The following is a 23,173-nucleotide window of genomic DNA, read 5'->3' as shown; positions in this document are numbered from 1 at the left end:
GACAAGATACAAATATAATAATGGACACAATCCAGGATTATGTGAAGACCCAAGGGATACATAAAGAAGAAGCACAAACAATTGGGAACTCTTGGGGCAGTTTCTCATTCAAAAATTCCCAGCTATTCCAGGACGACAAAAGAAGATAGAAACCAGGAAGGAGCCATGGTTTAGTAACCAATTGTGAGATCTTAAAAGGAGCATTGTCAGAGAGGTGCACCTCCTAGCAACGGCAGCAAGAACGGAAAAAAAATCTGGCAATGACAACCTCAAGGAAAAGTCAAAATGATCCTCTTTGTCTCCATGTGTGTTTGTGTTTATATGGCCCAAAATAAGTGTGTCATTAATTCCATATATTTGAGTTTGTACCTCTATATGCATATGCATTTGTTTATGTCTGTGGTGCATATATATGCATGTGGTGCTGTGGGAATCAATGTGCATGCACATGTATGTTTGTTTGCATGTTTCTTCCTGTGAATGTACCTGTCTATATGTATGTTTGTGTGTATCTGTTCTTATACGCACACACTTGTGTAAGTGTATGTGTGTATGCTGTTCTGTGTGTGTCTTCGTGTGCGCATGAAAATACGTTTTTCTCAGGTATGTCATGCTTGGATGAGTTCCACATGTTCAAACGGATGTAGGTGGGTGGAGTTGATGTCAGTCATGAGGCTGCAAAGGATTGAAACAAATACGGAAAATAATTGGACGCTAGAGGAGCGCCAGATCCCTCCCCACATGCAGGGTCAGGTATATAAGGGCCGTCTGCCTCAAATTAATGTATAGAACTCCCAGCCATCACCGCACACCTGTGGGTACCGGACAGACCTGTGGAGCTCCGGAGAGTGAGTATTATGTGTTTCAATCCTAAAGGATGAAATGGAACTGGGAGAGATTAGAAAGACAACTCCAGACAGGGAAGGAGTTTCACCCCAAGGAAGAGATCTGGATGTTCAGAATGTGCCACACTTCACAGTGTGAGCAGGAGAGGAACATGTCAGATATGACTGGAGAGTCTCACCAGTGCAAATGGAGTATTAACTCGACACGAAGGAGATGGCAGAGGGCAGCTTTGGAGGTTAGGCAGGAGATTACAGACAGTGTGTTTGGGAAATGAGAGTACAGACAGTGTGTTTGGGAAAGGAGATTACAGACAGGGTGTATGGGAAAGGAGATTACAGACAGGGTGTATGGGAAAGGAGATTACAGACTGTGTATGGGAAAGAAGATTTCAAACAGTGTGTATGGGAAAGGAGATTACAGACAGTGTGTTTGGGAAAGGATATTACAGACAGTGTGTTTGGGATACAGGAGATTACATACAGTGTGTATAGGATACAGAAGATTACAGACAGAGTGTATGGGGAAGGAGATTACATACAGAGTGTATGGGGAAGGAGATTACAGAGTGTTTGGGAAAGGAGATTATAGACAGAGTGTATGGAGAAAGGAGATTGCAGACAGAGTGTAAGGGAAAGGAGATTACAGACAGTGTGTATGGGAAAGGAGATTACAGACAGTGTGTTTGGGAAAGGAGATTAGTGTCAGTGTGTTTGGGAAAGGAGATTACAGACAAAGTGTATGGGAAAGGAGATTACAGACAGTGTATATGGAATACAGGAGATTACATACAGTGTGTTTGGGAAAGGAGATTACAGACAGTGTGTATGGAATACAGGATATTACAGACAGTGTGTATGGGATACAGGAGATTACAGACAGAGTGTTTGGGAAAGGAGATTACAGATAGAGTGTATGGGAAAGGAGATTACAGACAGAGTGTATGGGAAAGGAGATTACAGATAGAGTGTATGGGAAAGGAGATTACAGACAGAGTGTATGGGAAAGGAGATTACAGATAGAGTGTATGGGAAAGGAGATTACAGACAGAGTGTATGGGAAAGGAGATTAGTGACCGTGAGTATGGGATACACAAGATTAAAGGCAGTGAACATGGGGTACACAACGTGCTTAATTTGAGCCTTTGGTTTCCTGTGCTTGGCACCAGCGCTTAACTGTCAACACCGGCACTTATGGCAGCTTTTACATGTTTGTGTAATATAGAGATGAACACAACAAGAGTTATTTTTATTGATCAAATAGACATTAAAACTACTAATGCCTGCCTCCCAAGCCATTCTCCTTGCTTTGGGGGCCTTCAACTGTTTGAATTGCCACAGTGTGATGGCTGGCAGATGTGCATGTGCTGTCATTGGCTGCTCCTCTGGCAGTGACAATGAGTGGTGCACGCTGGGGTGTCCTCCTGATGAAGGCCCCAGAGCGTATTTATTTTTACCAAATTGAGCACTGGTCACAGGTGATTAGAGACAATCAGTATGGGGTATTTAACTCAATCAGACAGAGATAGTAGCAATGGGGGCTGGTGGGACTACAGACAATGAGTCTGGGGTACAGAAGAAAAGAGGCATTGAGTATGGGGTACAGAAGATAGGAGGCGTTGAGTATTTAACTCAGTAAACATAAGATGGTGGCAATTAAGGTAATGTGGGGCACAGCTGGCAGTGAATATGGGGTACAAGAGATTAGAGACAATGACTATACAGGAGATTAGATAAAGTGAATATAGGGTACAGGGTAAAAGAGATTGGATATAGTGAGTATGGGGTACAGAAGGCTAGAGACAGTGAGTATGGAATACAGGAGATTAGAGCCATTGAGTGTGGTGTATTTCACTTGATAAGAAAGAGATGGCAGTATTGGAAGGAGTACACAAGATCAAAGACTTTGAGTACAGGGTACAAGACATTAGCGACAGTAAGTATGTGGTAAAAGAGATTACAGACAGTGAATTTAGCGTACAGCAGCCTAGAGAGAGTGAGTATGAGATACAGGAGATTAGATACAATGAGTATGGGGTATCGAGTAGAGAGAGTAAGTATTGAGTATTTAACACAATAAGGAAGAGACAATAGCATTGGGATTAGTGCAGGAGATTACAGACAGTAAGTATGGGGAATAAGAGATTAGAAACAGTGAATATGAGGTATATGACATTGAAGATAATGACCAGGGAGTACAAGTGTGTAGGGAACGTGAGTACGGGGTAGAGGAGAATAGAAATTGTTAGTATGGGGTATGTGACTCAGTAAGGAAGAGATGATAGCATTGGGATTAGTGCAGGAGATTACAAATAGTGAGTATGAGGTATAAGAGATTAGAGGCAGTGAGCATGGGGTATATAATATGATAAGAAATGGGAGCATTGTAAGCAGTGCAGGAGTTTGTAGACAGTCAGTTTAGGGTACAAGAGACTCAAGACAGTAAGTATGGGGAACAAGGGAAGAGAGGTAGTGCAAATGAGGCCTTTAATTCAATAAGAAGCGATGGAAGAGTTGGATATATCACAGGAGATTAGAGACAGTGAGTTTGTGCCATTTAACTCCCTCAGAAAAAAATGTCAACTTTAGATAAAGGGCAGGTCACAGCTCACATTTAGCACCATTGAGTTCAACCTGAATAGCAGATTTTCTTTTCTTACACTCCCTGAAAAATAGATAAACAAGTGGTATGCATCATTGTGAATTTGAGACATCAAGTAGTGGTAGTTAACTCTTTGCAAAGAAATGGACGTACCTGAGATGATGCAGATTCCCACCCAGTGTGTAGGAGTTATGTACCTCTCTGCAGGAGCAACAGCAGAGCGAGTGGGAGTTATATACTTCTCTGTGGGAGAAAGAGCAGAGTGAGTAGGAGGTATTTACCTCTCAGAAGGAGTGATAACAGATATAGGATCACATGTAGCAAATGAAATAGCGATGATCGAAAATGCTGAAATTTGCAGAATATCAGCGTTTGCGATCGCAATTTAGCTGTGTGCTATGTAGGTAGGCAAATACTTACTTGCAAAATAAGGATTCGCGAAAAATTGTGATTCTTCACTTTGCGCAAGCATTTAGAGAATTGCAATTTGCGATTCCCTAAATGGTATGATTTGATTTCTTTTGTTATGCTAGTTGGCATAGCAAATTGCGATAATGCCTTAAGGAATCGCAAATTAAGTTGCGATTTCCTATCAAAAAGCCTTTTTTCCAAGTGACATGTGGCACACATACATGCCCTTAGGGCATGTATGTGCACCACATGTGCACACATGCCCAATTCAGGGGTGCAACAGGTTATCCTTTTGGAACTTGCACCCTTGAAATTGAGCGCACAATTCCCAATCATTCCTATGGGCCTCTTGTCCAATAGAAATGAATGAGAAGCCATTCCTTATTTGTAACTCTCAATTTGCGAGTCGCAAATAAGGAAAGTGTAGGAATCGCAAACATTATTGCGATTCTTACCTACATAGCATTTTGCGAGTCCTTAATAGTGATTCCCTAAAACTCGCTCTTAAGGACTCGCTAAACTGCTTTTAACTACACGTGGCCCATAGTATGGTCCAAGTACCTCTTCGATTAAGCAACAATAGGGAAATGGAGAGCGCAGGAGATTCCTGCAAAGTGAGTTGCTGTATTCACCTCTCGGAGTGGTGACAACGGTGATTGCAGTGCTATGGAGAGAGCAGGAGATTAAGTCCCTGACATTTAACTCTGTGTGCAAGATGTGCTTGCAGTAGGACTCGACATTATATCCCAGCATATGGTGAGCCGGTGTGTGCATTAGGTGTGATTCACAAAGATGTCTAAGGCCAAACTAGGCATGCAAGAGTGAGTTACATTTATGCAATATATTATATGGCTGAGTATTTAATGAAAATAGTCTACGCAGTCTTTACATATAAGTATATTAGTCTTTATGCCATATAACGCACGACTGAAGCAGATTTATATTCCAATTTAAATGCTCAACAAATGGATGCACCCAAGACAGGGTCAGAGAGGTGGTCATTGAAAAAGACAGTATAATCCAATTTTGGATTTACTCACAAAACAAATATATGGCGTTCTCCCTTTTAGAGGTGTAATATATGAATAACTTTACTGACCTCCCATTATTCCATTAATGAGTTTACAATGAATTTACAGATGATTTAATTACAAGTATTTATAACTACTATAACAATAGTAGTAGCAGGTACAATGCACATCCAAATACAGTGACGTAGGTAATGAATTGATTAGAGGAGAGGGGACTAAAAATAATTCATTCACGACCATAAGTGTCAGTGCACAATCATCATGCATTTCTAATAAATCACATGTATTAGCTGTTATTATAACATATTTATAAGTAATTTACCCCTACGAACACCTATGTACACATAACTAAAGCCTACCTCATACTCTCACTACTGAAACCCACCTTCTTACCCCTTACACCTACACACGCCAAAGTTGTTAATTAGCCTTGGTATGTGTAGTGTGCATGTATGCCTCAGCGTCGTGCTTGTCATGTCTGCATCGGACCCATGTCATCCTTGGCTCCATTTCAAATCTCAGGGTCCATGGGCAGACATGAACCGTGGACTCGAAGTGCTGAGGCACTCTGACTGCCACCTCCTCATGCTTCCAAGTCACTAGGATTGTACAAAGGCAGGAGAAGAGTAGGGTGCACCTTGACATGAATGATAACCACAATTATTCAATATATGACTTCACCAATTGAGAGTCGCTAAGACGCAGGTGCAAACTGCGACATTCTCACTAACATGGCCAACATGCGCCCTCTCTTTCAGATCTTCAAATGTTGGGGTACATTGTGTTCCTGCTTCTTGCCCTGAGGGCATCTGCGGTGTTCTGCCCTGACTGTGGTGAGTGCTGTTTGTCTGGCAGGTCAATGACACTTTCTGATGAATTGTACATGTACAGCTTTTAGTGCAAGAGTAAAGTGAGGATCTACTGTGCGTATGTTTGTATTGTTAGTTTTGTGCAGCAAAAGCATTTGCCACCTCAGGTCCTCTGCAGGGCACCAAAAGAATCAGGACGAGTGCTCAATGGACAGTGAGGTAAAAAATGCTGGTGTGACATAATATTGCATAACACATTATGACTTACCATAACATCATACCACATCACAGAATAACATTACAAGATAGTGAAATGACATAATAGAACTTATTATAATACATAGGTATCTATAAAAATATTCACTGAAAACAAATAAAGGTAAAAGTGATGTTATAGTTAGGTGAATATGTCAGTGACTTCCACTCCCACCACGCACTGCATATGGCCTCACATATTACATCACTGATGACATCATTTACAACATCACACACAGTCATATGTTAAGAAGACATTGTCTAAATAACAACATTTTGTCTAATAGCTCAAGGCTGCTTAAAACACTTTAAAAAGATGTTTCTACTGTACCAAAAAAACTTGCGTGGAACGTCGTGAACACAAATCGGCACCGTCATACAGTGTTACTCTTCAATACAAAGATACAAACATATTCAATAATCCCACATGCTCACACCCATTAGCTGGACCCAGGCTGAACAAAATCAGGTAAAAAAGTACTATGATATTTACCTGCCAATATGTAAACTATAAAACAAACTAACACACTCATTGGATGAGGTCATCAGTGAGGTCATCAATGATGTAATTTGAGATATCATCAGTGATGTCGTAAATGATGTCTTAGAACACGTCATGACTTATGTAATATGTGAGGTCATAAGCAGTGCATGATGGAGGGCACAAGTTATCAAGAATCTTTTATTCAGTTTCTTTACCACCAAAATTACAAAACATCCATAAAACATACAACATTAATCATCATCCTTCTGTCATAAATATGTTAAAAAACCTTAACATTCATACAACCTGCTGCAGACTTCATGTAAATTGCTTATATTACAATTGTTGCTGGTCAATAAATACAGAGATATTCCCACATGCCGATGCAGTACCACAATTAATTATTAAGACTATCACACAATTTAAAATGTGTAAACCACATCTATACCATATCATATCAGAAAGGTAACGTTGCACTGAGTACGAAAAGGTGCCATCATTAAGATTGGACCAATAACTATTAAAGTTATCAATAGAAGAGAGCCCAACTGCGGACGTTCCAATCTGCCCCTCACACTAGTTTTGTTTTTTGTGCATTGTCCTGCACACAATTACTCCGGCGCCCGCTATTGTAAGGTGCCCCTGTTTTCCAGGTCTTTAGTCCAAAAGGCAATGGGAAGTGTGTCAGGCGATGACGTCAAGGCAGACCTAGTGTTTTCAAAAAACCCTTTATTCATATTCTTTTTTCAAATGTAATTCCTTATTACAACAAAACAGCTCAGCCAATGCATTTCATTCCAAGACGTGGGAACTTCGTCAGGGCTGAAAACCAATTAACATAAAAGCCCAATCAAAAAACATGTACACAAACCAAACAACATGTATACATTTAAAAGACATTATAACCCTCACAGGACAAACAAAAACTTTATTTTTCCCTGTATAGTGCTAGTCAAATGGTGGAAAGGATCCCCACCATACACCGGGCTCATTGCTTGCTACATGAGGGCTGTACTGGCAGCATCTTAACCCCTTCATAGTGGGGGTAATTACCCCGCGGTGCGGGGGGGAGGGGCCACGCGCCACGGTGCTCATGATGAATCCAGCTCATCATGATGCCCAGTGGAGCTGTGCTCATGACAAGCATCCATGGGGTTAAGCCTGTGCTCATTGTATAACGGGATAATGGGACTGTGTCACCCATTTCAACAATGCTGTATAAGAGCATTATGGTGGCATGCCAATATTATAGAGTTACTGGGACACTGTGATCAATATTGCTGTCATCCCTATAGCAGGCTCAGCGCTTTGGGCACCACACCATGAAGGAGTTTGACTTTCCTCCATGGAGTTCCTTTGCATATCCAGACTCATAATATGGGCTAGACGACCATGGTAGATCTATAACTTTCCCGTTGGAGGTTTCAATACACCCGGCTTTGGCCATACGCTTCTCATTTAACACTTTGGATCTGGAACATGATTACTTTACTTGTGAGGACTACGATTGTGTATACTACATCTTAAGGAGAGAACACCATGAACTAAGGGACATTTGGATACTTATATCACCTGTTGCTCTAAATGCTGGTCTAAGCCTGTTCTTGTTTTTTTTTCCTGTTCTCTTTCTTCCTTTATCAATCAGTTTTTCTCGTCTCTTTTTTTCTGGTCTGTCCCTCAGACTGTGCTCATCCTGTGGAGTACATAGGAAATCGAAGTTATATTAATAAAAAGCACAAATTGATGGATACATGATTCCGTCTTAAATTTTTTTAATCACATTTGAGGATGGGACACGTCACTGTATACACATACCCAACACAGACTTTTACTTAATGTGTCCAACATTTGTGTGTATACTGTACAAATCAGCTTAATACATTCTAATGGTGTCCACTATGTATCTTTTTGTATGGTTTGTCCATTATACTGTACTCACCCTGTGAAGTAAATCAGAAGTCGAAGATATATATATATAATTATATATATATATATATATATATATATATATATTACCTACTGGCGGTCGCCAGTAGGTATATATAGTTAGGATTTTTTCTCTATGGGTTTTTTGAAAATTCTATGTCTAATAACTTTGCCGTTTGTGGACGGAATTGGCTGAAATTTTCAGGAAAATGGCACATTTTGTTTCTGAGCAGCCTTTGAAAATTTGGGGGGGGTTCGTCAAGGGGGGGCCGAGAAAAAAGGGGGGTCCCAAAACGCGTTTTTCCCATGTTAATTTCCATAGGGCGGTTGGCCTCACTTTTAGCCCGAACGGCTGAATGGATTTGCACGAAACTTGGCAAAATTGTAGGGACTGGTAGCCCGATGTGCCTTTTGTAGGTCTCAATATATGTGCTCCAGTGGATTTTGAGAAATTAACGTTTAAAAAAAGATATATATCTGTAAGCGCGGACCAGGCAGCGGTCTGGTTCGCGGACTTTTCGCGCAACGGAGCTTTGTGAAGCGAAGCTGATTGGTTCTCCGGCGTCTGTCAACATTCCAAACAGTCCGTAGCGGCCGCCATCTTGTCTCTCGGTAGGATCGAGAGACAAGAGGAGGCGAAAGCGAAGGGGCAAATGACCATAAGGGGGAATAGTAGATCCTCGCTGACCCCCTAGGTTTGATGTGGAGGTTTTAAAAGGGCCCCGCGGGGCAAAAAAAATAATAATAATAATAATCGAACGGCTGAATGGATTTGCACGAAACTTGGCAAAATTGTAGGGACTGGTAGCCCGATGTGCCTTTGCTAGGTCTCAATATATGTGCTCCAGTGGATTTTGAGAAATTAACGTTCAAAAAAAGATATATATCTGTAACAGCGCTCCGCTTCGCGTACTTTTCGCGTTACGGAGGTTTGCGAAGCTGATTGGTTTTTCGACGTCTGTAAACATTCCAAACAGTCCGTAGCGGCCGCCATCTTGTCTCTCGGTAGGATCGAGAGACAAGAGGAGGCCAAAGCGAAGGGGCAAATGACCATAAGGGGGCATAGTAGATCGTCCCTGACCCCCTAGGTTTGATGTGGAGGCTTTGAAAGGTTCTCGCAGGGCAAAAAAATATATACCGTTTTTTTAGTTTTTTTGCGTGGAGTGCGCTCGGTTCGCGAACCGGGAAGCGTTCTGGGGAGCGTACTTTCTTGAAAATTAGTGAAAAAAGTTAGAGTACAATAATAATTGTGAGTGATCAGATGTAGGGTAGCTCTGAGAAGAGCTTTTGGGTTTATGGTACATTTAGGTACTTATAAGTAGGTACCAATGCACATTCTTAAATTCAGAGTGAAAACTCTGTTGCCCTCATCTGAGAAGTGAACTCCATCTCCTCTGTAGATATCTTGCATGTAGTAACGCAAGTTATTGTTGTACAGGGAGCCCATTCCATGGTCTCTCATGTAAGCTGAAACAGATTTGTTTACATGCTTCCTCGATTTCTCAATTTGTGGACAAAATTGGTTCGACCACCTCCATTTCTGTCTTTGGCATATATTTGAATATACCAAGGCAGTCTGAGGAAAAAGTGCCATCAATTGCTCAAAGGTGTCCTTTAAAAGCATTTCCAGACCTACCCCAGTCAAAGTGCCCAAATCATTACCTCCACAGTGCACAATTAACAGGTCAGGTTTTGGCAAATGCATAAAGGTTTTCACCAATGGTATCAATTGGTGACATTTTAATCCTCTGTGGCCAAACCACTTAATTTCCACATCTTGTAAATTGAGGTTAGGTAAATTCCTGTTTTCAGCGTACCTTTGAGCCCAATAGATGTAGCTATGTCCAACAATCCAGACAGAAAACATGGCGAGAGAAGGTTCTCCTGCAGTCAGATGAAGTGTGGCAATGAAATGGCAGTTGAAAAAATGAGAGTGTAAAATGAAAAAAACTGAGGAGTTTCTGTGTTAATGAAGCAGTAAGAGTGATTGGTGGATTTTGATTGCTGAAAACAGAAAGTTAGTGTGCATGGATGAGTTCGTTGAAAGATGTATTTTGAGTGGCGAAGAAAAAATTATTAAATGAAAGAATGCTTTGGATATGCAGGTGCACTGAGAGTTCAGAGTTCAATTGCAACATTGTTGTGTGAGAGGTCTTGCAAGAGGTGGTTGCTATGCAGAAAAAGCAGAGAGGGGGCAGAGGGGGGAAGGGTTTTGCTTTGAAAAAAAGTGAGGGAAGAGTTTTGATTGGGTGACATGAGAGATCTGTGTGAGGAATTACAGCATTTCTGTGCTTTTGATAGCTGCAGACTCTGGAGTGCATACCTTTTGCTCTGCTGAAGACAAATTGGTGTGTTTCTGAGACTGTTTTGAAACTCAAAGTACTTGCTAAGGTGAGAAAAAATTTCTTTAATTTAGATAGAAAATAGTGTGCTTTAAGGAGAAAATTATGAAGAAAGTTGTGTTTTTCAAATGTTGCTTTGTCTCAAGTGTTTCACAAATAGATTTTGTTTGTTTGAGAAATTGTAATTGGAGAAAATGTGAAGTATTAGTACTGACAGGGCTTTTATGTGCATAGGAGCTGTGGAGTGTTTTCAAATTATGACTTGTAAATCGTTTTTGAGAAAAAGCAATGGTTTTAATATTGATGAGAAGGACATAATGGTGTCTGCTTCTTTATAAGGTAATTGAGAGTCTTTCCCATTTCAATGTAAGAAGTTTGTCTGTGGAGCAAATTGCTTGTAAATATGCTCCCACCTGTGCATGGCAAATTTAGATTTTGAATGTTTCCGTTACATAGGCATGTTAAAGGTGACTGAAACATGCTGCAAAGGCAATCAAAAAATGCTTTTATGTGTCTTAAGGACATTTTAAGTCATTTCCCCATGTGCAGTGTTTTCAAATTATGAGTTGAAAATCGTTTTTGAGGTAAAGGAATGTTTTCAAAATTTATGTGCGCCATATGACCCCAAATTTTTTTTTCAGGGGTGCAGCAGGGTGTTCTTGAGATACCCCTGCACCGTCGGAAAAATTCGTAATTTGCGATGAGGTAATTGCTAATCGCAAATTGCACCTTCATTCCTATGGGCCTCCTGCTGCATGGAAATGAATGGGTAATCTTGCTGAAATGCAAAGTCGAATCTGTATTTAAAAGGGTCTGCACCTCTGTACGGGTGTTCGCTATGTGAAGCACGAAAGTTTCACGGGCCGAACTCAAGGCCACCTCTCTCTGAGACAAAAGAGCTCTTATTCTTGCCATGCTGTTGAAATGTGCTCCCAAGGTTGGTATTTGTGGCCAGATTGAAAACTCCCTATGTTCATGTGTGGGAGGAAATAGAACATTTCTGCAGCAAATAACCCGTTCCTTTACTGTTACGATAAAATGAATACTTTTAATTAACCCAGAACAATCTTCATTATTGAGCATCAAATAACTACCATTTTCCAAGAACTTGAACGTGGGGATGATAGCAGGAACTGGCGTGCCTTGCAACACGCAAGCCATATTTGGTCGGTGTTTGTTGCATGAACCGTGTAACTGTCTGTGCCTACACATTAGTGAATGATCTGGCGTCTCAGTGCATTCCTCTCCATTCAGATAAAGTTCTTGATCATCTTTGAAAATCTGTATGTGTATGGAAGCGACCAGACTTGATGAAGAAAACCACTACCTAAAGGTTAATAACGACCTATTGGTATATATTTCATACAATTTGAAAACTTATATAAAGCAAAAGGCAGCGTTATTAAACCGTGGATAAGGCACGTTGCCAAAGCAGTCAACCTTTTGGATTTATACTGGAAATGTTAAAGGAAGAATTACGGAGTAGGGCCTGTAAATCTTTAATAGACAACGAGTAAAATTACTCCAACCATCGTATTCCTCTAACTCCGGGATAGTAGGGGTGTTTAATTTTTTAGAAGTAGCCAATCCAAAGCATTTGGTCTGGGAAATTGTTTCATTCACAAACAACATATGTTTTGGGATGAGACATGCACGGTGGAAAGCCTCAGTGCCTTGTACCTGCCAGGTTCGTGAACCCCAAACTGATGTAGATCCTGGATATTTTTACTCTGTATTACGTTAGCATGGTCTCATTACTGGTTTAAACGCCATTTTTCCTTTTTTGTAACTTCTGCACACGACACTTAGTTGTTGCTTTAGCTTTCAGCCTACCTGCGTCAAGATCTATGCCTGCTTCAAGCAGGCGCAGGGTTTTGATGTAGCTTTGTCCTATCTGATTGTAAATGCGGCACACCGTGGGTGGCAGAGCAGCGGTGCACGTTAACTGGTGCATCCCTGGGGATGTGCTAGTTAATATAAATCTGCCCCTTTACATTTAATTATGTGCAGGGGACACAGAGTAGGTGAGGTTTATCCAAGGTTAAGAAGAGATGAGTCCTGTTCAGTGAAAAATTGAAGATAGGCTTCAGTATATTATATACTTAAGTAGTGTGTTAAGTTTTTGATGACTGTTATTAATTTACTGTTGGGTAATAGTGGTTAATAACATTTTTTATTATATTTTACCACAGATTCAACTGCACATTATTTCAAGATTTTAGGATGCCTAGCAAAGAAAGAGTAAGAAAGGCTGGAAAACGTCAAAGACAGCAGGAGCATGGAATATTGCAGCAGTCCTCTAACAAAAAGATTTGTCAAGTCACCAAGAAAGCACCGGGTAAGAGTCGAAAAACAGTCATAAGAAATATGTGTAGTAAAAAAAATATTACTACAGAAAATGTTTCACTCCAGAAAAGGAGACCGAATTCAAATGGTAAGGAAAGGCCAATGAGAAATGTTACTGCTAGAGTAAGAGATAACTCTGCATGAAAGTAGAAGGAAACAACAGTTTAGGGATATTCGTAAACGAATGTTCCGCAACAGGATAATTGGGAATTTGTTAAAAAATATTAAGAAAGGTCAGCAGAAAGTGGTTTTTTATAAGAGAAAAAAAATAGTTGAGAAAGTTATTGATCAGGCCTTTGAAATTAAACGTAAGTTATTTATTTTGACAATCAATAGAATTAGGAAGCTAAACAAGGTAATTTATGATTTCAAAAGAAATAGTAGATGGAAGAGAATAGTTAATCGTAGTAATTTTTGTGAAGTTTTTTCTGGAGAATGGATGCATAGTTCAAGCTCTGAGGCATTTTTTAATGAGGAGAGTTATTTCCAGGATAATGATTTGGTGCATGCAGTTGACACCAGTGGTCGAGCTTATGAAGTGAAAGATGGTTGTCCAGTTGAAAAAGAAAAACTTGTGAGAACAGTGATAGAAGAGGTGTTAGGTAATGAGGTTTTAGGGAGACGTCCTAAGGGACCTGTGTACACCTGGAAGTGTAGTAGTATTTGCAGTGTACGACAGGATTCCATCAATTTGCTTTGTGATTTTATACGGTCATTTAGTAAGAAAAGTTTGAAGCAGAAAATGAAGTTGTTGCAAGAATTAGATCCTTGCAGAGTGAGAGAAGTGATAGGTTTGCATGGTCATTCACTGGCTTGTCTTTCCAGGAGAGTATGCCAGAGTGTTTTTCATCATTTCAGGATGCTAGCAGTGCATCATAATAAAGTGAGGAAATTAGTTAGAATGTTGTATTATGCTAAGAGTCCAGCAATTATGCTAAAACAATTATGCGCTGCTCTTTTGCATGGTTCTGAAATAGATGTGAAAAATATATGTGAAGAAATTGAGTTTTGTTACTTTGGAAGTAAAGAGGAGAATGTTGAAATTGACCAAGAAGAAGAGAGTAATGTGGAAGATAGTGTACAGGTTTCCAGTACAGATAATTTCCAGAGGGAAATTGCGACGTTTGAGGTGAAATCAAGTGAGAGGCCAAATTTCACTTGTGTGTGTTGTCGACGCACTTATTATAAGAATCAGACTAAGTTAGTGGATTTATATGGAAAAAGTGAAAGGGAAAATAATAGTGAATGGAAGGATTTTACAACATACTTGATGGTAGAAAATTGTTTTGATTTGGGATTGGATCAACGTGTGTGTACTTATTGTTGTAACAAATTAAATCAAAACCAGATGCCTGCTAGAGCAGTTCATAATAATCTGGAATTGGTTGAAATTCCTTCTGAATTGAAGGATTTAAATACTTATGAATCTATTTTGATTCAAAGTATCCATCCCTTTCAGGCTATTGTAAGAATGGAGCCAAAGACAGGGAAATTGCCTCCATCAGATTTACAGAGAGGATTAAAGGGAAGAGTTGTTTATTTGCCTCTAGATTTGAAGAAAAACATTAACACAATTGGAGTAGAAAAAGTGGAAGAGGAACCTCTGGTTATCTTAGTTAATGGGGTTCCGACAAAGAATAAGAAAATATGGCAAGATTTAGTAGATGTTAGGAAAGTCAAAAGGGCAACATTGTATTTGAAAAAATATAATAAATACTATAAAAATGTATATGTTGCAGAAGAGGAAGTAAGTGAGGAAGAGGATAGCGATTTGTGTGCTGGTCAAATTGAGAAAGTAGAACCCTGTACTAGTGAAGAAATATATGAACATTATAGTGTTCATCCTTTGCATTCCAAGGAAGTCATGGGGAATGCTATTGAGTTGTTTCAAATGAAACAAGCGAAAGGGAGTCCCATTAGTGTTTGGGAGGAAAGTTTGGAAGCTCGGTGTTTCCCACAGCTTTTTCCAACAGGTCAGGGAGGAAGATATGATGAGCGACCTCATCAAATTCCTGCTTCTGAATACCGGACTTTGCGATTGTATGCAGGAGATCCTAGGTTTCGACAATGCATTCCTTATTTGTTTCATCTCCTGTTTGAAAGCGATCTGTCTGGACTGTCATATGCAGTGAACCACATCTTGAAAAGTGGTATACACATGCAAAACATCTCGGCAAGTGACTTTATGGATAAAGTCAATGTCCAAGACAGTATTTTGGATTCTCACCTGATTAATCTCATGGCGTGTCAGCGTGGTACTAATGAGTACTGGTACCGTCGTCATGGTGATTTAAAATGTATGCTGAGGAACTTAGGAACTCCCACATGGTTCCTCACTTTGAGCTGTGCTGAGTATGGCTGGGAAGACTTACTTGAATTTCTACGAGAGGCAAATGCTAACGTAGAAAACATCGAATTCAAGACACCCGGAGAACTGTGCTCTTTGGATCCAGTCAATGTATGTAGGTACTTCAATCATAGATTTGAAGGTATGATGTCTTTCATCATGAATAAGAAGAATCCACCTCTTGGAGAGGTGTTGGATTTCTTCTGGAGGAAGGAGTACCAAGCAAGAGGTGCTCCTCATATACATATGTTGCTGTGGATCAAGGATGCACCTAAATTTGGAACGGATGCAGACGACTCAGTGATGAGTTTCATAGAACAGTATTCTACGTGTGCTGTTCCAAACGCAAAGGAGAAAAAAAGCCTAAGAGAAAAAGTTCTACGTTTCCAAAGCCATCGATGTGGAAAGTACTGTCGTCGTAAATTCCGGAACAAAGACAAGTTCTACACCAAATGTCGTTTCGGCTTTCCACGATCGGTGATTTCTAAAGGAAGAGTGAACAGTTTGATGTCTTCGCTGCGACATAATGTGATGAAGAAATCACCTAAAAACACATACAATTTGAAGAGGAACGAAGAGTCTAAGTACATCAACGACTACAACCCGGTGATTTTGTCCATGTGGAATGCTAACATGGATATACAGTTTGTGGCTGATAACTGTATGGCTGTGGCTAGGTATGTGACATCTTACATCACCAAAAAAGAGAAGACAGAATTGAAGGATATGTGGGAGGACATTTCCCATGAAAAGAGCCTCAGCAAGAAGTTGTACAGTTTCAGTCTGAAGATGTTGTCGCATCGAGAAATCGGAGCTTACGAATGTTCTGACCGGTTGTCTTCAGCAAGTCTCTATGCCAAGTCCAGGAGTATCGTTTGGGCGAGTGTTGGTCTTGCTGCAACGCGTAATCGAGTTCTGAAACCTGTGCGGGAAATTGAGTATTTGGCGGAAAAGGAGCCAAACAGTACCGACATTTTGAAGAGCAACATGTTGGATACATATTATCCAAATCGAAGCAGTCACCTCGAGAATGTTTGTCTGTATGAGGTTCTGCAAAATTACATATTCAAGAGGAACATCAAAGAAGATACTGAGAAAGGAGTGTATGCTGTAATAGGAAGTGAGGGATGTCTGGTCAAGCAAAGAAAATGCCACTTGATAAACCATCGAAAATTGAGTGGCGAATCTCCTGAAAAAAAGGAGTTTTTCTATTTAGCACTTTTGCAACTTTTTAAGCCTTGGCGTGCAGAAGAGGAACTGCTTGGAGATTTCCTCTGTTACGAAGACTCTTTCAATGCTGCCAAGGAGACCATAGAATGTCCTGCTTTTCCCAAATATGTAGAAATGTTGAATGTGGAAATTGAGCAGGAAGCAACGATTGCAGCCGAGATTGCCAGAGACAGTTCTCAGGACAGTCAGAGTTCTGCTTCATTGAGTCAGGATCCACTAGGAGGACCTCTTATCGAAAATGAAGCTGCCACTGCTATGAATGAAGTGGAAAGAGCCATGGCACATGCTCAGGAGGATGCGGTTAACTTAGAAGAGTTGGAAAGACAACTCAACGTTGAGCAGAGGAAAATATATGACGAACTTACCATGCAAATTGATCATGGATTAAGTCATGATAAGAAAGAGTGCTCATGTACGTCGTTGAAGCCTGTCCGACTGTACGTGAGTGGAGAAGCGGGAACTGGAAAAAGTTTCCTTATTAAAGCAATTTCATGTTATTTGCAGGAAAGGACAGAGTCATCGCTGTCTTGTGTTGTCACCGCTCCAACTGGACTGGCAGCACATAACATTAAAGGGATTACTTTACATCGTTTACTGATGCTGCCAGTGGAGCATGACAACAAATTAGAATATCACAAGCTATCTGGAGATGCTTGTTTTGAAGTTTCAAGAGTCTTGAGGAAAATGAAACTTCTTATCATTGACGAAGTAAGCATGGTTTCCAATGTTATGCTTGCCTTTGTGCATTTGAGAATGCAAGAAGTTCTCAAAACAGAGTATGATGTGTTATTTGGTGGCAAACACATCATTGTTTTTGGAGATCTTCTGCAGCTGACACCAGTGAAAGGGCAACCTGTGTTCAAAATGCTCACGCATGAAGATACCAGGAAGTGCTTAGGGAGTATTGGCAACGTCAATATATGGTTAAACTTCAATTATGCTGAACTGCATGAAAATATGCGTCAGGCAAAGGATGAAGTTTACAAGACTATTCTACAAGATGTTAGAATTGGAAAAGTGACCGAGCATGGGAAAGAAGCTTTACATGCACGATTACTGACAAATTTATATCCAGACGAAGATGTTGTGCCTGAGAATATTTTTCAGAAAGTTACTGAGAAAAAATCTGGAATATGTTTGATGCCAACTCTTGCAGAATGTGCCAAATTCAACAACAAAATGTTGCATTTAGAAAAGCAAGAGATTGTGAAATTGGAAGCTATTGACAGAGTAGAGCATATGGGATCAACAATTATTTTGTCTGAGAATCTGAAAACAAAATTGGATTCATTAGAGAAGAGTATATCTAAAACTGCGGGTTTTGAAAAGACTCTGAATGTGTGCTTGAACTGCCGTATAATTTTAAGAAGGAATTTACATGTTGAAAGAGGTCTGGTAAATGGATCAATGGGTAATGTTGTTGATTTTGTGAAATACAGAAATAGAGATGGAATTGAATTTTTAAAAATTAAATTTGATGGCATTGAGGAAGTACAGCTAATTGCTCGTTGTTCTGCTAGATTTTTGCTTGTAAAAGACTTATATGTTCGTCGTAAGCGGTTTCCTGTTTGCTTGGCATATGCGGTGACAATCCATAAATCGCAAGGTTTAAGTGTAGACTGTGCATTGGTGAATATTGGCAGTTCTGTGTTCAAGGAGGGTATGGCATATGTGGCATTGTCACGAGTTAGGACTTTATCGGGATTGTACTTGATTGAGTGTGATGTCACAAACATTTGTGCGGATCTAGATTGTGTTAAGGAATACAATAGGTTGAGAAGAGAGTATGCGCCACATTTGCCTCAGTATCCTTTGTTTGAGAAACGTGTGGTAGGCCGGAAACGAAGAAATGTGACCAATACTGGGGAGGTTGTAGCAAAAAGACGAAAAGTTGATGAACCTGAAATTATAAGCAGAAACAAAAAGGATTCTGTTGAAGATGTTGTTGGTTTTCAATTTGAAAACAGTTCTGGTGTCAACTGCTATGCTAATGTAGTGGTTAATGTTGTCTTTTCTCTAGAAACTTTAAAAGAACAGATTGTGGTCAATTCGGATCAAAGATTTTGCAGTTTGTTAAATTCTGTGTTAGAGAAATGTAGCACTGATAGAACAAACATAGAAAGTGTGTCTGAAATTCGAAATCTGTTAGACAGATGTTCAGGCCAAACACAATTCTCTCAAAATAGTCAGCAAGATTGTCAGGAGTTTTTAATGTATATGCTTGATGTATTGCATGATGAAGGTGTAGATGTAGATCACCTGTTTGGGCTTTCTTATCAATGGCAGCATGACTGCGAGAACTGTAGGGTATCAGCTACTACTAGTGTAGACTCAGAAAGATTTATATATTTAACTTTGCCAGACAGTAAATCAGTCTCTTTTAATAAGCTAGTAAAAGCAGCTGATCACAACATGGAGTGTAGCCAATGTAAATCTGAAATGATGTCCACTTTATTTATACGAACATATGGCCAGTATGTCATTTTAATGTTCCAACGATGTAGGCCTGATGGAACAAAATTGACAACTTTAATTAAAAATTTTGTGGCTTCACAGTTGTCAATATCAGGAAGGACTTTTGTAACTGTAGCAATTATATATCATGATGGTCCTTCAATAACATCAGGACATTATACAGCTTATTTAAAGTGTAGAAATGGCTGGTCATTCTGCAATGATTCTGTTTTAATTTTCAAAAAAAAATTGCCATATGACCTTAAAAACTCTTACCTGGTGTTTTTAAAACCAAAATTTTAGGGAAAGAATCTCGGGATGTGCTCTGAGGAATTTCAAGAAGTTCTTATGGCTCCTACACTATTTGGCCTTGAGGATAAGTGTAGTACAGAGACATAACTTTTTACCATAACACTGGACGTTATTGAGAAATACGTGCACTTTGAATGAGTTCAGAAAAACTATTTCTTTTTATAAGCTAATTGAAGCAGCGAATCAAAACATGGAGTAGAGGGAATGTAAGTCTGCAATGCTGTCTACTGTTTTACATTGCTTTGTGATTAAAAGTGATGTAGAGAATTAAATAATTGTACTAGTCATAAAGGTAGTGTAAGTCTGCTTCATAGTAAGCAGTATCAGTGTGATAGGAAATGTAGAACATGATTGAGCAAGAAGGGGAAGATATTACTAGTCCAGGATTGTGTAAATGATCTTCAACATTTTAATTCTGAAAGTTGCGGAAATGCGAAAAGACGGGATTGGCTTACAAGAAATCCAAGAGTTATACATGGCTCTGACACGATTTGGCCTTGTGGAATCGTGTGGTAGAGAGCGAGAAGTCATTTATTGTATGTAACATGTTTTTGAAAACGATGGAGGTTTTCTTTCAGAAAGTGGCGGGTTGAAAGTAATAACAGCACAACAGAGTGTAAGCTGTTCATAGGACATCCTTGGCCGTCATGGAAAGTAAGTTAACTTTAAGGAGTTCTGAATTCTGATTTGTAATGTATGGGTTTTTTAAACACAATCATTTTGATTGTGTTTTTTTTTCCCCGCTGTTATATGATGAATACCTTCAAGTCACTGTTTTAGTGAAATTTGATACATTCTGAGAACAGCAAAAATAAACCATTTAACATGTATAATTAATTCTGTTCTGTTTGCATTTATGATGTACATGTAGAACTGTGTAGGAGGCATGGAGAAGGTGAGGCTTCTGTCAGTGTGAAAGTTGTTGCATACAGTGCTCATATTCTACGTAGTCTTTTATATTTCATTACTTTCACTGTTTCTGACAGATCTAAAAAATTTTTTTTTAAAAGAACAGTAAGTATAAGGGAAGGAAACAGACAGTTATGTTAAAAGAAACACAGCTATAGGGAATAAACTAGGGATACTGTTACCCGCAATCCTCTGCTGATGATGTCACTGAGCATGTCATGAATGATGTAATATGTGACATCATCAGCAGTGGATTACGGGTAATAGTATCTCTAGTTTACTCCCCTATAGCTGTCTTTCTTTTAACATAACTGTCTGTTTCCTTCCCTTATACTTACTGTTCTTTTTTATAAAAAAAATTTTTTGGTTCGCTTCCGGTTCGCGTACCGGGGAGCGAACTGGGAAGCGAACTAAGAGAAATAGAGGTTGGCACAGTTGCAAATATTGTACCAATTTTTTTATAACGGGGAGGTAGTTCTGAAAAGAACTTTTTTTTAAATTGTTTTTGTTGTTTTATATTTTTTTTATTTTTTTTCTGAACATTTTTTTTACTTTTTTTGAATTTTTCTGAACAGTTTTATATTTTTTTTGTTTTTTTTTCGGAGGGGGCAACGAAAACGATTCATTGTAAAGGGCTCAACAGGAGGAAGAAAACAAAAAAAAGAATTTATTGTTTGGGGAGTTTCGGACAAACATGAGCATGATTGTTAATAGCTCTGTTGATCAGAGTGATGCTACTTTCTGCGTAGCAAATGATTCCACTGCAATGTACGCAGACTTGTTTTACTTCACGAAATCTCGTTTGTATATTTGGCACCATCTCCCTGCCCTCTGGTCCCGTTACTTCCGGTACAACAGATCTTCTGGCCATAATAGGGAGATTATCTAGGTCGTCCTGTTCCTCTTCTTCCTCTTCTTGCTGAATTATAACTTTAGCAGGTGGTCCACATTTCCTTGGATGTGGTGGAGGTGGTGGGGAAGCACCAGCTGAAGCTAGTAAAGAAGCCATTGCTCACTGGTAACAAAGGGTCTTTCTCTCACAATGATGAAAGTCAGAGTGAGGAAAGAAGGAGGGATTTTCACCATTTGGGAAAAAAAATAGTTCTCAACCAATGAAAAGTGTTCATTTTAGATCATATGACCTAGTCTTACATCATTAGGAAACCGAAAGTGAAATGAACCAATGAAAAGTGTTATTACCAAGTCACATGACCTGCTGTGTTTACGTTACGCGCTTTGCAGGGCCTCCCGGTTTGCTTCCAGAAACCTGTGCTTTGCGACTCGGTAAGCGTACGAGTTCGCTAACGTAGCACGTCATATGACGTATCACGCGACAACGCGAAACGTCATGCGGACGGGAGGCGTCACGATGTTGTTTTCTAACGCGGCAGTTGCGGTAAAGAAACGTTTACCGGCTCGCGGTCTATTTCGCGGCATCAAGGTCAGCTAACGGGAAGCTTCCCGATTCGCGAAGCGGGAACGAAGAAAAAAAAATATTTAAAAAAAAAAATTATTCATAAACATATAAAATATATTTTTGGATTTAAAGAAGAATACATTTTACAGCTACAGATATTAGCTGTTAAAAAACCAATGAAATTCACAGAAAAAACCATAGGTTATAGACCATATATAGTTAGGAATTAGCATTTACAAAACCTTGAAAATTCACTGAAAAAACCATAGGTTATAGACCATATATAGTTAGGAATTAGCATTTAAAAAACCTTATTTTACTCACACAAAACCATTGAAATTCCATATATAGTTAGTTGCACTAACTATATATCGCGCACCCGTAATCCACTGCTGATGATGTCACATATTACATCATTCATGACATGGTCAGTGACATCACTGATGACATCACTGATGACATCTCAAATGACATCACTGATGATATCTCATTTGACATCAATGGTCACATCAATGATGATATCATTAATGTGACAATACAATGCATCTCCTCACACTTTAATATAACCTCTGTTACACCCAGTGTTAAATACAGAGTATAATTTTTGAAACCATTGACACACCAATACTAGTTACTACATACCCACTCACTGATTCCTACGTCTACACACACATTCACTCATTCACCCATACAATCATTCATACATACAATCACTCATCTTTACAACACTATCATATGCACTCATACACCTATACAGACACTCACACTCTGCCACTCATCCATGGAGTTACTCACACACCTAGTCAGTCCTGTAAAGAATCAATCACAGTTCCATTTTCTAATCTACACAGTTAAACATAGAGTACCTTACATTTTAAAACATATACTAACACATACTTACTCTCTTATAGAATCACTGATACAAGTACACATTGATCTGCACAGAGTCACACACCTCCCAGCCAGTCATACACACACTCAGTCTCCCATACAAATACTTGTGCAACCAATCAATAACCCATATAGCTACTTATATAGCTACTGATCAACACATGCAGCAGCTTGCACAACAACAGACATGCTGATGCACACTTTCAGACAGTTTAGTCACTAACCCGTGCATTTAGTAAGACGCATTTAATCACTCACTCATACAGTCAATCACGCACCTACTAAAACCTTCATTGAGACACTTATACATCCACTCATTCTTCAATATGTAAAACATATTTAAACTTTACAGAAACACATAATCACTGGATGTTGTCATCAGTGATGTCATTTGAGATGTCATCAGTGATGTCATCAGTGATGTCACTGACCATGTCATGAATGATGTAATATGTGACATCATCAGCAGTGGATTACGGGTGCGCGATATATAGTTAGTGCAACTAACTATATATGGAATTTCAATGGTTTTGTGTGAGTAAAATAAGGTTTTTTAAATGCTAAT

At 39.3% G+C, this 23,173-nt stretch overlaps 1 protein-coding gene across 1 annotated transcript in view; it reads left to right on the top strand.

Moving 5' to 3' along the window:
• Positions 1–799: 799 nt before the first annotated feature.
• Positions 800–23,173, top strand: part of LOC144808031 (CD5 antigen-like) — a 240,732-nt gene continuing 218,358 nt past the window's right edge. The window contains exons 1-2 of the mRNA XM_078673593.1: positions 800–848; positions 5,645–5,719. Of these exons, the coding sequence (XP_078529719.1) occupies positions 5,653–5,719 (67 nt within the window). The 5' untranslated portion in view covers positions 800–848; positions 5,645–5,652. The remainder of the gene's footprint in view (positions 849–5,644; positions 5,720–23,173) is intronic.

This window comes from Lissotriton helveticus, chromosome 1_2, assembly GCF_964261635.1.
Source record: "Lissotriton helveticus chromosome 1_2, aLisHel1.1, whole genome shotgun sequence".
NCBI classification, from domain to species: domain Eukaryota; kingdom Metazoa; phylum Chordata; class Amphibia; order Caudata; family Salamandridae; genus Lissotriton; species Lissotriton helveticus.
Note: the sequence above shows the minus strand (reverse complement) of the source record. Positions and strands in the feature narration are given on the sequence as shown.